Here is a 12,133-nt window from a genome sequence, read left to right as displayed (position 1 = left end):
TCACGCATAAGGATTTGATAGAACCCATCCATCAGATCCATAGAAGAAAAGATAGTACTCTTAGACATACCGTCTATGATTACGTCTTTTCTCGGTATCGGCGTTTGAGCCGGTATCGTTGCAGCATTCAGTTTATTGAATGCGTGCACTATCCGCCACCCTCCTGTGGCCTTTCGCACACAGAAGGTCGGAGAGCTATGTGGGGAGGTTGATTCCCTCACATGGCCCGCTTTTACCCGATCGGCAAAGAATTTGTCGATCGCAAGTACTTGTTCACGAGGCAGTGGCCACAACTTCATGACACAGTACTTCGAGCCCGGTATGAGCTCGAGCTCATGTCGAGTGCCTTTATCCTTAGGCAACTCGCATGGAACTGCTTCAGGGAATACATCCGTGGATTCTTTTGAATCCTCGTATATTTCCCTTGACTGACTCCCAAGATTGTGTAGTGTATCTTTCAATCCGAGTCTTCTGATCGAGTACACTTTCGTCCATCGATGAGCTGCTGAGAACCCGATCGTTCTCTGCAAAAATTATCGCTGACCGAATATCGGTTACGTATTCGTCCTCTGTGATGAGTACGCAGATCTGCTTGATTCTAACACTATGCAGATCTCTCAAGAACCGCTTGGGTTTTAGGGTTGGTAATTGAGTTATCTCCGAAGTTAACTTTGGAGGCGCATACAGATCAAGAGTATAAGCGCCTACTCAAATCAACATTTAAAGGTTGTTAAGTAATATATTTTCTAAAAGGTAGATAATATTTGGAGAATGTTATTTTAGTAGTAATATTGGGAAAGCTAATCCATTGGTAGATACAGGCGGTGCAGTCAGCGCTGGACGCGCGCAAAGAGAGAGAAAAATAAGACTTTATTATATGTTTTGTATTCATTTATGATTAAGTTAGCATTAAATAGATAGAAACAGAAGAACTTAATTATACTAAATACAGATTACTTTTTAACCCTCTTTAAAGCAAGTGTTTTAAATAGTCTTCCTCTGCACGTAGAAGTATACGTAAAGTGACGTGAGGCACCACTCGCACTGAAGCAGTGCGAAGTAGACTTGTACTGAAGCAGTACCAGTCGATAGTGCCCCGTTACACCTGGTAACACTTTGTAGTCCATCCATGGACCACAGTCCTATCATCTAAGATGGACTTGTTTAATGATAATGGAAATACGCATCGCGTTTCGCGTGAAAGCTACTCCTTTCTATGACATAGAAAAGAGTGCGGTCGAACGAATGAGTTCGACCGTCGGGAATAATGCCATCCTGGCCATGCTGTCCGGTTTGGACAGAGATGCACTTCATTCATCCATCGCCAAGTTTATACAACATGAACTTGACGAGGGGAAGGAGAAGGTAGCCTTGATTAATCATCAAGGCTCTCAACAGGCAGAACTGTTGAGGTTACAGCAGGAACAGACCCCTGTACCTGCGATGACGCACACGCGTCGTCCCGAAACCTCAAAGATTGATATCTTTAAGTATAGGGGAGTCGAAGAAGACTCCTTCTTAAGATCGTTTGTCGAGATGGACGATGCCATAAAGGCTCGTCACATCGTCGACGAGCAAATGCAAGTCGCATTTGCTCAATCAAATTTGGCAATCGTGCCACAACTTGGGCATTGGGCCTTAAGTTGCGCAACCCATGTGTCTTTGATTTGCTACAGGCTTTTAGAACCCGGCTCAGACAGACGTTTGAACCGTCTAGGGCTGAGCTCAGAGCTCGATCAGAGCTTCTGAAACTCAAGCAAGGCAGCGTGACGTTCACGCTTATGCTCAGCATATACGACTGTTAGCGAGTTGTATCACAAACAGCCCAATTGATGAGCACACGTTGATTACGGCGTTCATGCAAGGTCTTACGGATGGTCCCGTAAAGACCCACCTGTACCGCTTGGAAATGGATACGCTTGAAGAAGCAATAACTGTAGCGGAACAGGAGGACTTTAGCTTGATCCCGGCTCACGCTAGTTTGTCATCGTACCGTCCTCAAAGAAGATACGAGCTTCGAGGTCCAGAACATATAAACCTATCTTTGTCGAAAGCGAGAAACTTCACTTTTCGAACAATAAGCGATTGCAATTCTGCAATCGCTGTCAAAAGTTAGGACACTACGCTTATGAATGTGGTGCCCCACGTCCAGTGCTGGGAGGTACTGAACGTAATTATGGACCGAATGCCAAGAAGGGCAACGGCGGCGGGTCCGACGTTGTTTTGAAATCACAACAGCGAGGCGGACCGTTCAAAAATGGTCAGGTTCAGTAGGGGCGCAACGCCTTACTGATCCAGCAACCTCAAGAGAATTTGAAAATCTCTTGACGAGAGTTGCTCCAGACACATAGTCATTATGTGTCTCCACACCTAGTGATGAGGTATCCCTCATCACCTTGAAGCTAAAAGTGACAAATGGTTTGTCACTAAGAGCTCTAGTGGACTGTGAAGCGTCGAATAACTTTATTCGTCGCCAGTCGCTAGACGGTCGTAGCTCAATATAATTTGTTGAGCGCGACATCCCTCCAACAAAATGACGGTGCGTCTAGCGACAGGCGCATCGATAACAGTAATGAAACGCGTAGTGAAATTTCACTACACGTTAAAAGATTTACAGTATGATGATGATTTCATCGTACTGGATTTGGATGACAAATTTGATGTCATCCTAGGTTTACGTTAGCTCAGAAAGTATGAGCCAAGAATCAGCTGGCAGCATCGATCCGTAAAGATGCCTGCCACTTGTTCATCAGATGGCCATTTGATGAACGTCTTGGAGCGTCCACAAGCGTGTGGATGTACTTCAAGTGAGTGCAATGGTCTCACTTGTGGCACGGTGGTTAGTACGACTGCACAAGATCACAGTGTCGTTACCAATCATACTGTGGACTCAGCTGTCGGCGGCTAGGCCAATGCACAGACACCGCCGAAGGTCCACCACTCAAATAAGTCGAGTGGATTGAGACATGAATGTACGCTTAGCTGGCGACATATAAGGAAGATATCGGTTGTCCAAAAGGGACAACACGATGATCCTAGGTCGAGTAGAGAGTCGACCGTAGAGGACCCGACTGTGATAGCGCAATCACAGTCGGAAGATGTTTAGGGAATAAGTCCCCACGTTTTTGAGGAGAAATCTCCTCAAATAGTTAATGCTGAAGTGACTAGACTTCAGCATTCCGAGGGATTAATCCCTCGGCAGCCTGTGGATAAATTCCAGGAAGAAACCGAGACGTTGAATGTCTTGGTTTATGACGGATCAACGATACACCCCGTTACACACATCCTATTGTCTACCTTTAGATTGACAAAAGTAATTTAATGGTAGGGCGGGGTGTTCCGTGAATAAATATTATATACATATAAGGGGGTAAATAAACAAAATTTTATTTTTAATATTTCCAATTGTTACCATACACGCTAATATTGTAGCGAAGATGCAACAGCTCTGTTCATTGGTTGATTTAAGTCTTTAAATCAACCCCATCAATCGATTCTAGACGCGCGAATGGGTGGCGAGCAATGAACCTTATTATTAGCTTATCCCGAACCTATGGACCTCTGGTATGTTGAGATCGTGAAAACATGCTCTTCGAGCACAAACGATTGCAAAGATGCAACCACTGTCAAAAGACAGGGCACTATGCATATATATGTGTCCGCGCCCTGTACCACGAAACACTGCTCAAATCGACGACCTCTCGCTAGGAATAGCGGAGGTCGCAGTTTTGACGCTGTTGCAAAGTTGCAATGGTGAGGCTGATCGTCAAAATATGGTTGGGATGAGTAAGTGCGAAGCGCCCTCTCATCCAGCAAAGTCAATAGAATTTGCAGGTATCTTTACGATAATTGCTCCTAGCACATAGTCACTGTATGTGGTGATGTGATTACCATCATCTCCTTGTAAGAAAAGTGACAAACGATTTCCCTAGTTAATTTTGGGACGTCAAACAATTTCATATAACGCCAATTGCTAGAAGATCGTAGGGATATGTTCGTTGAATGCGATATATGACAGTGCGCCTTGCAGCAGGCGCACCTGTAGCATTTAAGATACGTGTAATTGGCATTAAATTTACGTTACAGTAAGCAGTACAATTACGGGTTTGTTGCGTTTGATTTGAGTAATAAATTTGATGTCATCCTGGGAAAATTGTGGCTCAGAAAGGACGAGCCATTCATAAATTGGGAACATCGATCCATTACGATGCAATGCAAGCTGCCTAACCATAGAGACATTTGACACGAGATCGACCTGACTCTAGGCTCGAAATACTGTGTCATGAAGCACTGCCTGTAAACAAGTATAAGCGATCGTCATGTTCGTTGCCGATCGCTTAGCAGCGAGCCATGTGAGGATTCAACCTCTCCACATAGCTCTCCGACCTTATTTGTACGTAATGCAACAGGAGGGTAGCGGATAGGGCATACATTAAATAAATTGAATGCTGCAACGGTACCGGCTCTAACGCCGATACCACGAAAAGACGGAATCATTAATAGTCCCGTGTATATTTCTTACTAATAAAATTTTTAGATCCGTGGTCGGGGTCTATCACATCTTTCTGCGAGAACATAAACATCAGTAAGTTCCCAAAGCGGTATGGCTAGTTATGCCACAGGGGCAGAGTAATGCCCCCTGCAACATTCAACAGATGTGTAACCAATATGTTGAGATCGGTGCGGGATTTTCGCACCGAGTTATTTTAATGGTGTCTACGTTCATAGCTGAGCCATGAACGGAAAGTCGGACGTTGAAGTACATCGTATCCACGTCCAAAAGTTTCTTACACTTATGTGTAAGCGAAAAACCTTCTTGTGAGCATCGTGTAAAACAAGGTGTGCGCTACGCTGTGATCCGGAAACGATCATGGTGATCACCGACTGGCCTGTGCCAGTCTATGTAAAGAGACTTCGAAAGTTCATCGGCTTAGTGGCGTACTTACCTTAATAATGCCGAAATCACAGTACATCTTTCTACTTTGTTGAAGAAAATGTAAAGTGGTCATGGAACGCTGATTGTCAGCGTTCCGGTGAGGTATTAAACCAAGCTTAATGGAGAGGTATCGTGTATGCTGAGCATTAGCGTGAAGGTCACGCTTGCCCTGCTTTAAATCCAGAAGCTCTGCTATAGCCTCGATTTCGGCACGTGGCGTCTTGAATGTTTGCCTGACCCGGGCCTTCAAGGTCTCATACGACCAAAAAAATGGGTCGTTCCAAAGGCCCAAGATTTGGCACGTCCGTCTAAGTTAGACATGCCAAATTTTACTTTCTTCGCATTCAATGGTATCGTCTAATTCCGACAAGCCATCTTAAAAGAGAGTCGTCTTCGACTGTCTTAAACTTAATGATTTCTATGTTTAACCTTTCGAGTCGACGTGAACGCGTCGAACGCTAGCAGCATGAAAATGCTGCTGGTTTTATAGTTCCTAATGATAAGCTCCCTGTTTTCTCAACACTTCTGCGTGCTAAAGAGCCTTGCTAATAAAGCAAGGCTACTTTTATTGGGCCCGCTCGAATTCATGCTGTATAAACTCGGCTAGAACCCGTTGTTGCTCGTCTCTTTGTTGGGCGAACACTATGGCGCTAACGGCAGACCCGTCTCTGACCGAACTCATTCGTTTGATTGCTCTCCATTCAAGGTCACTTAAATAAGCGAACCTTTCACACGTTGTGTGATAGCTTTCTTGAGGGGCTTGAAAGATCCCTCCTTCTTCATCCAACATGTCCTTGTTGGATGGAACGTGCGTAGGCCGTTAAGCGGACGAACTACGAAGTGCTACGAGGTGTCACGTGTAGGCGGGCACGTCTTGATGCAGCCACGCTGTACTTAGCACACACCCTAGCACAGCGAGGAAGCAGTTTGACCGTCTACTCTCGTGTGCCGTAAGGTTGTTGTGCACGCCTTAGCGACCTCACCCAACGCACTAAGAACTTCGGTAAACGTGTCGTCACGGGAGTGGTGATCCGGCTCCTCGTGCGCACTTACCAAGTAGGAAGTAGCTTTAAGATTGATTTTTATTCAATCCTATTAAATATAAATACCTATTTTAACCAATCATAAAATATCATCTTTGAAGATAGCACTAATATGTATTGCGAGCGAATTTATCTAGATACCTCGCGTACCGGATGACGCTAGGCATCGTCCTTCCTAATGTGAATGCACCTATGTGCACCACATACTCAAAGGTAGCGTCACAATGTGAACCACACCCAAGTGGTGGGTCAAATTACTTTATTTAAGTATTTGACCATCCCCGTAAGTACACAAAGTGTACTTAATGAGGACTATGTAATACTAGGGCCGTTTTACAATCTCCCAGGTTCGAAATACTGTGTCATGAAGCAATGGCCATTGCCTCGTGAACAAGTAATAACGATCAACAAATCCTTTGCCGAAAGCCTAGCAGCTGGGCATGTGAGGGAATCAACTTTCCCACATAGCTTTCTGGCCTTCCGTGTGCGTAAAACAACAGAAGGGTGGCGGATTGTTCATGAGTTCAATAAATTAAGTGCAACGGTACCGGCTTAAACGCCGATACCACGAAAAGACGTAATGATTGATGGTACTATCATTTCGTTTGTGGATCTGATGGATGGATTCTATCAGATCCTTGTGTGTGAACAGGATATCCCGTTCACAACAGCAAGCACCCCAAGCGGAATGGTATGTAGTTATACCACAGAGGCTCAGTAACGCCCCTGCAACATTCAACAGATGTGTGACCAATCTCTATAGATCGGTCCTGGATTAAACACTGATATATTTTGATGACGTCTTCATTCATAGCAAAGCCATGAACGAAAAGTTGGACGTTGGAGTACATCGTTCCCACGTCCGAAAGGTTCTTACACTTATGCGTAAGCATAAGCTGAATGCAAATCTCGAGAAGTGTTTATTCGCCGGAAGCTATATGCCACTTCTTGGGTGCATCGTGGGCAAACACGGTGTACGCCCAAATCCGGAAAAGATCAAGGCGACCACCAACTAGCCAGTGCGAGGCAATGTAAAGAGACTTCGAAAGTTCCTCGGCTTAGCGGCCTACTCCCACAAGAACTCCCGCAATTATGCCGAAATGACAGTAAATCTTTCGCCTTTGTTAGATAAAACTGTAAAGTGGTCATGGAACGCATATTGACAGCGTTCCCTTGAGGGTATTAAGCAAAGCTTCATGCAATCGCCAATCCTGACAATTGTGGACCAAAACCGACCTTTTCATGTGGTCTGTGACGCCAGCGATTTAGCAAACGGCTGTGCGTGCAATGTGACATAGACTGCGCAGAGCGCGTCGTCCATAGTCATTCGCGTCAGCTTCAACCAGCTTGATGCAACCATCCAGTGCATGACAAGAAACACCTTTCTATTAAATACGCACTGGCTAAGTTTAAGGTATATCTCTTGGAAGATTGACCGTTCATTGTCTGAACAGACCATGCGTCAAAACGCATGGCTGTAAACAGTCCGCATCTTTCGCAATGAATGGCGAGATGGTTGTCTTCCTTCGCGGAGTATGATGTCTCCGTGGAGTATAAATCAAGACGACTTAACATCGTCGCTGATGCTTTTTCGAGCCGGTCCGATTTTATGTCGACTGCGCAAATCAACAGTGAGCTAAGGTCACTGCTGCAACAATAAAAGGCATTCGTCAACAGTACTCGACGACGTTAGAAGAGCTTATCAAGTAGATAAGAATGTTAAAAGGTCTGATGGATTACCTTAATAATCTGTCACAACAATCCTACAAAGGATTGTCAAAATTGTATCGATCCTCAACAAATCGATACACAACATGCAATGGGTCACTGTATTACACAGCCATTGCTGGCGACACACCTCGAATCGTCATCCTCACCCAAAATGATTTGCGTTTACGCATCATACATGTGTGCCACGACGCACCAACAAGTGGTCATCGTGGACGTGAGAAGACCAATCTCACCATTAGTCGCGACTTCTACTGGCCACGCCAGTATGATTTCGTCCGAAAGTACATACATACGTGCTTGCGAAGTTTGTTAATGAATGCAATTCAATGCTTCATCCCGGCTCCGTTGTAACTTCTGCCTGTCCCGGCAGAGTGTTGGCATTCCGTATCTATAAATTTTGTCTTCGGTTTTCCCGAAGACGATTTCAAGAAAAAACGATATTCTTCTGTTTGTTGACCATACCAGCAAGATGGTGCATCTTGCTGCAGTCCCGGAGTCGACAACAGCCAAAAGCTGTGCTCATGTCTTTGTCGACGTAATATTTCGACTTCATGGATTACCCCGCAAAATGGTCTCATATCGAGACCCCAGATTAAAGGCAGAGTTTTGGCAATTTGTGGTCAAATCACTTGGAACACAGTTGGAAATGTCAACTTCTGACAATCCGGAAGCAGATGGTCAGACGAAATCAGCGAATATTATTCTTGAAGAAATAGTTCGCGGATACGTCTACTCGTTGACGAGTTGGAGTGACTGATGGTAGAATTTGCCATGAAAAAATCAGTGCATGCTTCTATAAAATCGTACACCGTTCTACTCGTGAATGTCTTACGCTATCCACGTTAACCCACCTTATTTGAGAGTGACTTTTAGTCAAGGAGGAAGGACTCGCTCGAGCAGAGAATAATCTAATTCTTGCCCATCACGCTATGACTCAACAGTCATTGAGGAGGATACCAACGATGATCTAATCAACATTTACGAGAACAAACTCAGCAATATTGATAAGGCTATTCTTGACTTAAACAAGAACGATGCTGTTATTCTAAGCATCGAAAACAATAATATTAGTAAGAATAATGATACTCTCTCTGTCTCAGCAGTGCGCACCGGGCGCACTGAAAACAAAAACAAAGCCGAGTCAGCAAGAGAATTCCTGCTAGCCCGAGAAGCAGTAGTCGGTCTCGTAGAGGATTTCGCGGCTAATTCGATGGATCGTCAGAAAAGGAACTGATATAAATTAAAGAGCGAACGTTCTTCCATTTATGGTCAATGGTATATATCCAACTGTCTCCGGTAAACCTACCTAAACATGAAGCGACGAATATGAGCTGCTATAAATTACTACGCAGGTACATCGGCCCGTTTCGTTAACTGCACCCCCAAGGCAATGCGTACACGATCAAGCTACCTCGTAGGATGCGTGCGCATCCTGCGTTTATATGTCGGGCGTTTCCACCCAACCCAGACGCTTCTTTCGGTTCCGACTTAAGCCAGCAAAGTCTAAGGCCTCTACTAAAGCCTGGTGGCTCCGAGCCAAAGACTGCTGTTATCATGACGAAGCATGATAGTCTCGGGACAGAGTCTGGTTCTCCTGAACCCAGACGTTCTATCCCTTCCTCCAAGGTTGATATCTTTTGACAAGTTGCCACTAGCTCGTTCTTTTAAGGGACTGTTGTTCGCAAGTTGGTCAACCGCAACTTGCGCGCAGGTTTTCAACTACTGGCGAGAAAAACCGTTGACTGCCGTCGCTAACTCGCGAGAACGGGATTGTTCGTGATCAACGTCCTACCGTAAATAACGAGGACGTGATCCAAGTCACGATGCTGGCTCGGGTTCGACAGATGAGGCGGAACTTGTTTTTTCTTCCCCCATCACATCCATTGACCGATTCGATGGTGGAAAGCGTTTCCTAGCTGAATGCTTCTTTAACCACCGTGGGAGATAGGCGCTCGATGACGAGGGTATCCACGCTCGCATGATAGCTTGGAATCTCGTTCCTAACTGATGATGGACGAGACCCATCCTCCTCGACGGAGGGTCAATCAGAGAACGATCCCTTCCCGCACTCGAAAAAGATTTGGAGGTTCTCAATTTCTTCGCACATCTCACAAGCGATGCGGTCCTCCGATGAGGGTCTTTAAGGGAGCATGCCTTCTTAGGAGCATGACCAGAACCGTTGGAATATCATCAGCATGAGTCTCTTCATGAGAAACAACAAAACATTCCTCTCTAGACAAACGGTGCAGCTTGTAGCGAGCACCGACTACGGTCCGTTTCTTGAACCGTTCACAAAAAACTTCCAGTTTGTCAAGTCAGACCTCGCGGCTATGCTTTGCACATTCTGTACAGATGCTTCCCAATCTTAGGACGAAGAAGTGACATCCTTTGCCCGCTTACATGTGTACCACCGATGCCGGAAAAGGCATCGATGAAGAATTCATTTTCGCCCTCACCAGGCTTGTGAAGCATAGATGAGTCGAATAATAAAATTTGGTTGCGATCGTTGGTCATATGGTCATACCAGACCAACTAGTCAAGTTGCCCTTAGAGGGCAACCAGCGCTACTTATCGGGAGCGAACCTCAAAGCATTGCAATCCTTCTCCCGTTGATTCATGTAAATGTCAACGCTAACCTTTTTTCTCGAAGTGATCCTTAGAATCACTCCGTCCCTGGCGATGCAGACCTTTACGATCAATTCGTTCCGGGTGATGCGTTCTGACGTCATCAGAGTTATCACCGTCCATGGAGTCATGACAAGTGACTCCGCACAAAAAAGGTCTGATGAGAAGCTAAACAACTTTGTCGTCGCCTCGTTGGTTGTCACGTTAGAACCCGTAGGATTAATAAACGTGGCCCCGGGTAAACCGGAGGCCTTTAAAGGAGCAGAGTCGGGCGACGACGCCAACTCGTGCCAGTCACCTACAATGGGAGTAAAAGGTGACTTGTACCAGTCACCTCCAATTGGAATAGGAGGTGATAGTAGACGCATTAGTGTTTACTGAAAAATTTGCATCGCTAGCGGCTGCACGGAGCCGTGTAGATGCCAGCTTTGCGGCTTTACAGGCTACGCGCACGGATTCAAAATCACGCGCAATCTAAAGTGGACTTAAGATATAATCAGCAGTGCTAATTTACCGAGAGAGACATTATAGTACTCTCTGTCACTCTACATCAGTCACTTAAGTGACTGTTGGTCAAGGGGGTGATGTAGCGGGTGTCCCGTTATATAAACATAGAAAAATCAAAAATATATACTTTTCCAATGAGAGGAAATAAATAAAGAAGTACAAAATTATCATTTTAATAATGTTGACTTAATAGTTCCGATATTACAAAATCTGATATTGTTGACGCAATAAGACATCAGTTCTATTGATTGGTTGATTTAAGTTTAAATCTATCGCGCCAACTGTCACAAGACACGATTGTTGGGTGGGCAAGTAGGCGTCATATATAGTTAGTTATTATTACATTAAAGCTAGTTGACAGAAAATTGTTACGTAGGAACTTATATATTAATAAAGTGTTACTTTTTCTCTATTTTAAAGCCTTAGAATTTTTCCTGAGTAGCTAAGACTTCGTAGCTACTTGAACCTTTTTCTGCACGTCGTGAACGTGATGTAGTCAAGGCACCCAATCTTTACTGTAGCCATCCATCAGATCCGTTTACGAAATGATAGTACCATCAATGATTACGTCTTTTCGTGGTATCGGCGTTTTAGCCGGTATTGTTGCATCGCTCAATTTATAGAATGCATGAACAATCCGTCATTTTTCTGTTGCTTTACGCACACAAATGGTCGGAAAGCTATGTGGGAAAGTCGTTTCCCTCACATGGCCTGCTGCTAGGCTTTCAGCAAAGAATTTGTTGATCGCTATTACTTGTTCGCGAGGCTTTCCTGTCGAGTGCAATTATCCTTAGGCAACTCGCACAGTACTGATTCAGGGAGACATCCTTAAATTCGATTCAATCCTTATATAGTGGGTTTGTCTTCAAAGACACCCAGGATTGGGACGTAAGAGATTCAATCGGAGTCTTTAATGGAGGACACTTTCGTCCATCGATGAGCTGGTGAGAACCCATTCAATCTTAGGAAGTATATCGGCCACATACTTTTAATCTGTGTCAAGTTCGCAGATCTGCTTGACTTTGCCACTACGCAGATAACGCAAGAACCATTGCGGTCCAATTTGACTTCGGATGCGCTATCAGATCAAGCGTATAAGCGCCTAAACTTGATCTATTGTTTACTAAGACATTAAACGTCTAAGTTTCCTCTTTGGATCTTTTTTCCAAAGGTACCTGGGGATCTTTGACCACAGGTATCGAAGGACTTTTCCCCTCGGATTCTTTAGGACTTGTTCCAAAAGTTTTATTTAAGGAGTACCTCAGCTATCGACTCTCCAGTCGATCTAGGA

The 12,133-nt window shown here is 44.7% G+C and overlaps 1 protein-coding gene across 1 annotated transcript; it reads left to right on the top strand.

The window, feature by feature from the left end:
• Positions 1-10,332: 10,332 nt before the first annotated feature.
• Positions 10,333-10,716, top strand: CCR75_002582 (uncharacterized protein; the record flags this gene model as incomplete). The annotated part of the gene is made up of 1 exon (XM_067960679.1): positions 10,333-10,716. The coding sequence occupies one exon, from the start codon at positions 10,333-10,335 to the stop codon at positions 10,714-10,716; it is 384 nt and encodes a 127-aa protein (XP_067818759.1).
• Between the last annotated feature and the right edge of the window lie 1,417 nt (positions 10,717-12,133).

This window comes from Bremia lactucae, linkage group LG10 (genome assembly GCF_004359215.1).
Source record: "Bremia lactucae strain SF5 linkage group LG10, whole genome shotgun sequence".
Classification (NCBI taxonomy): domain Eukaryota; phylum Oomycota; class Peronosporomycetes; order Peronosporales; family Peronosporaceae; genus Bremia; species Bremia lactucae.
The sequence above is the reverse complement of the archived record's forward strand: the minus strand, read 5'-3'. Positions and strand labels throughout refer to the sequence as shown.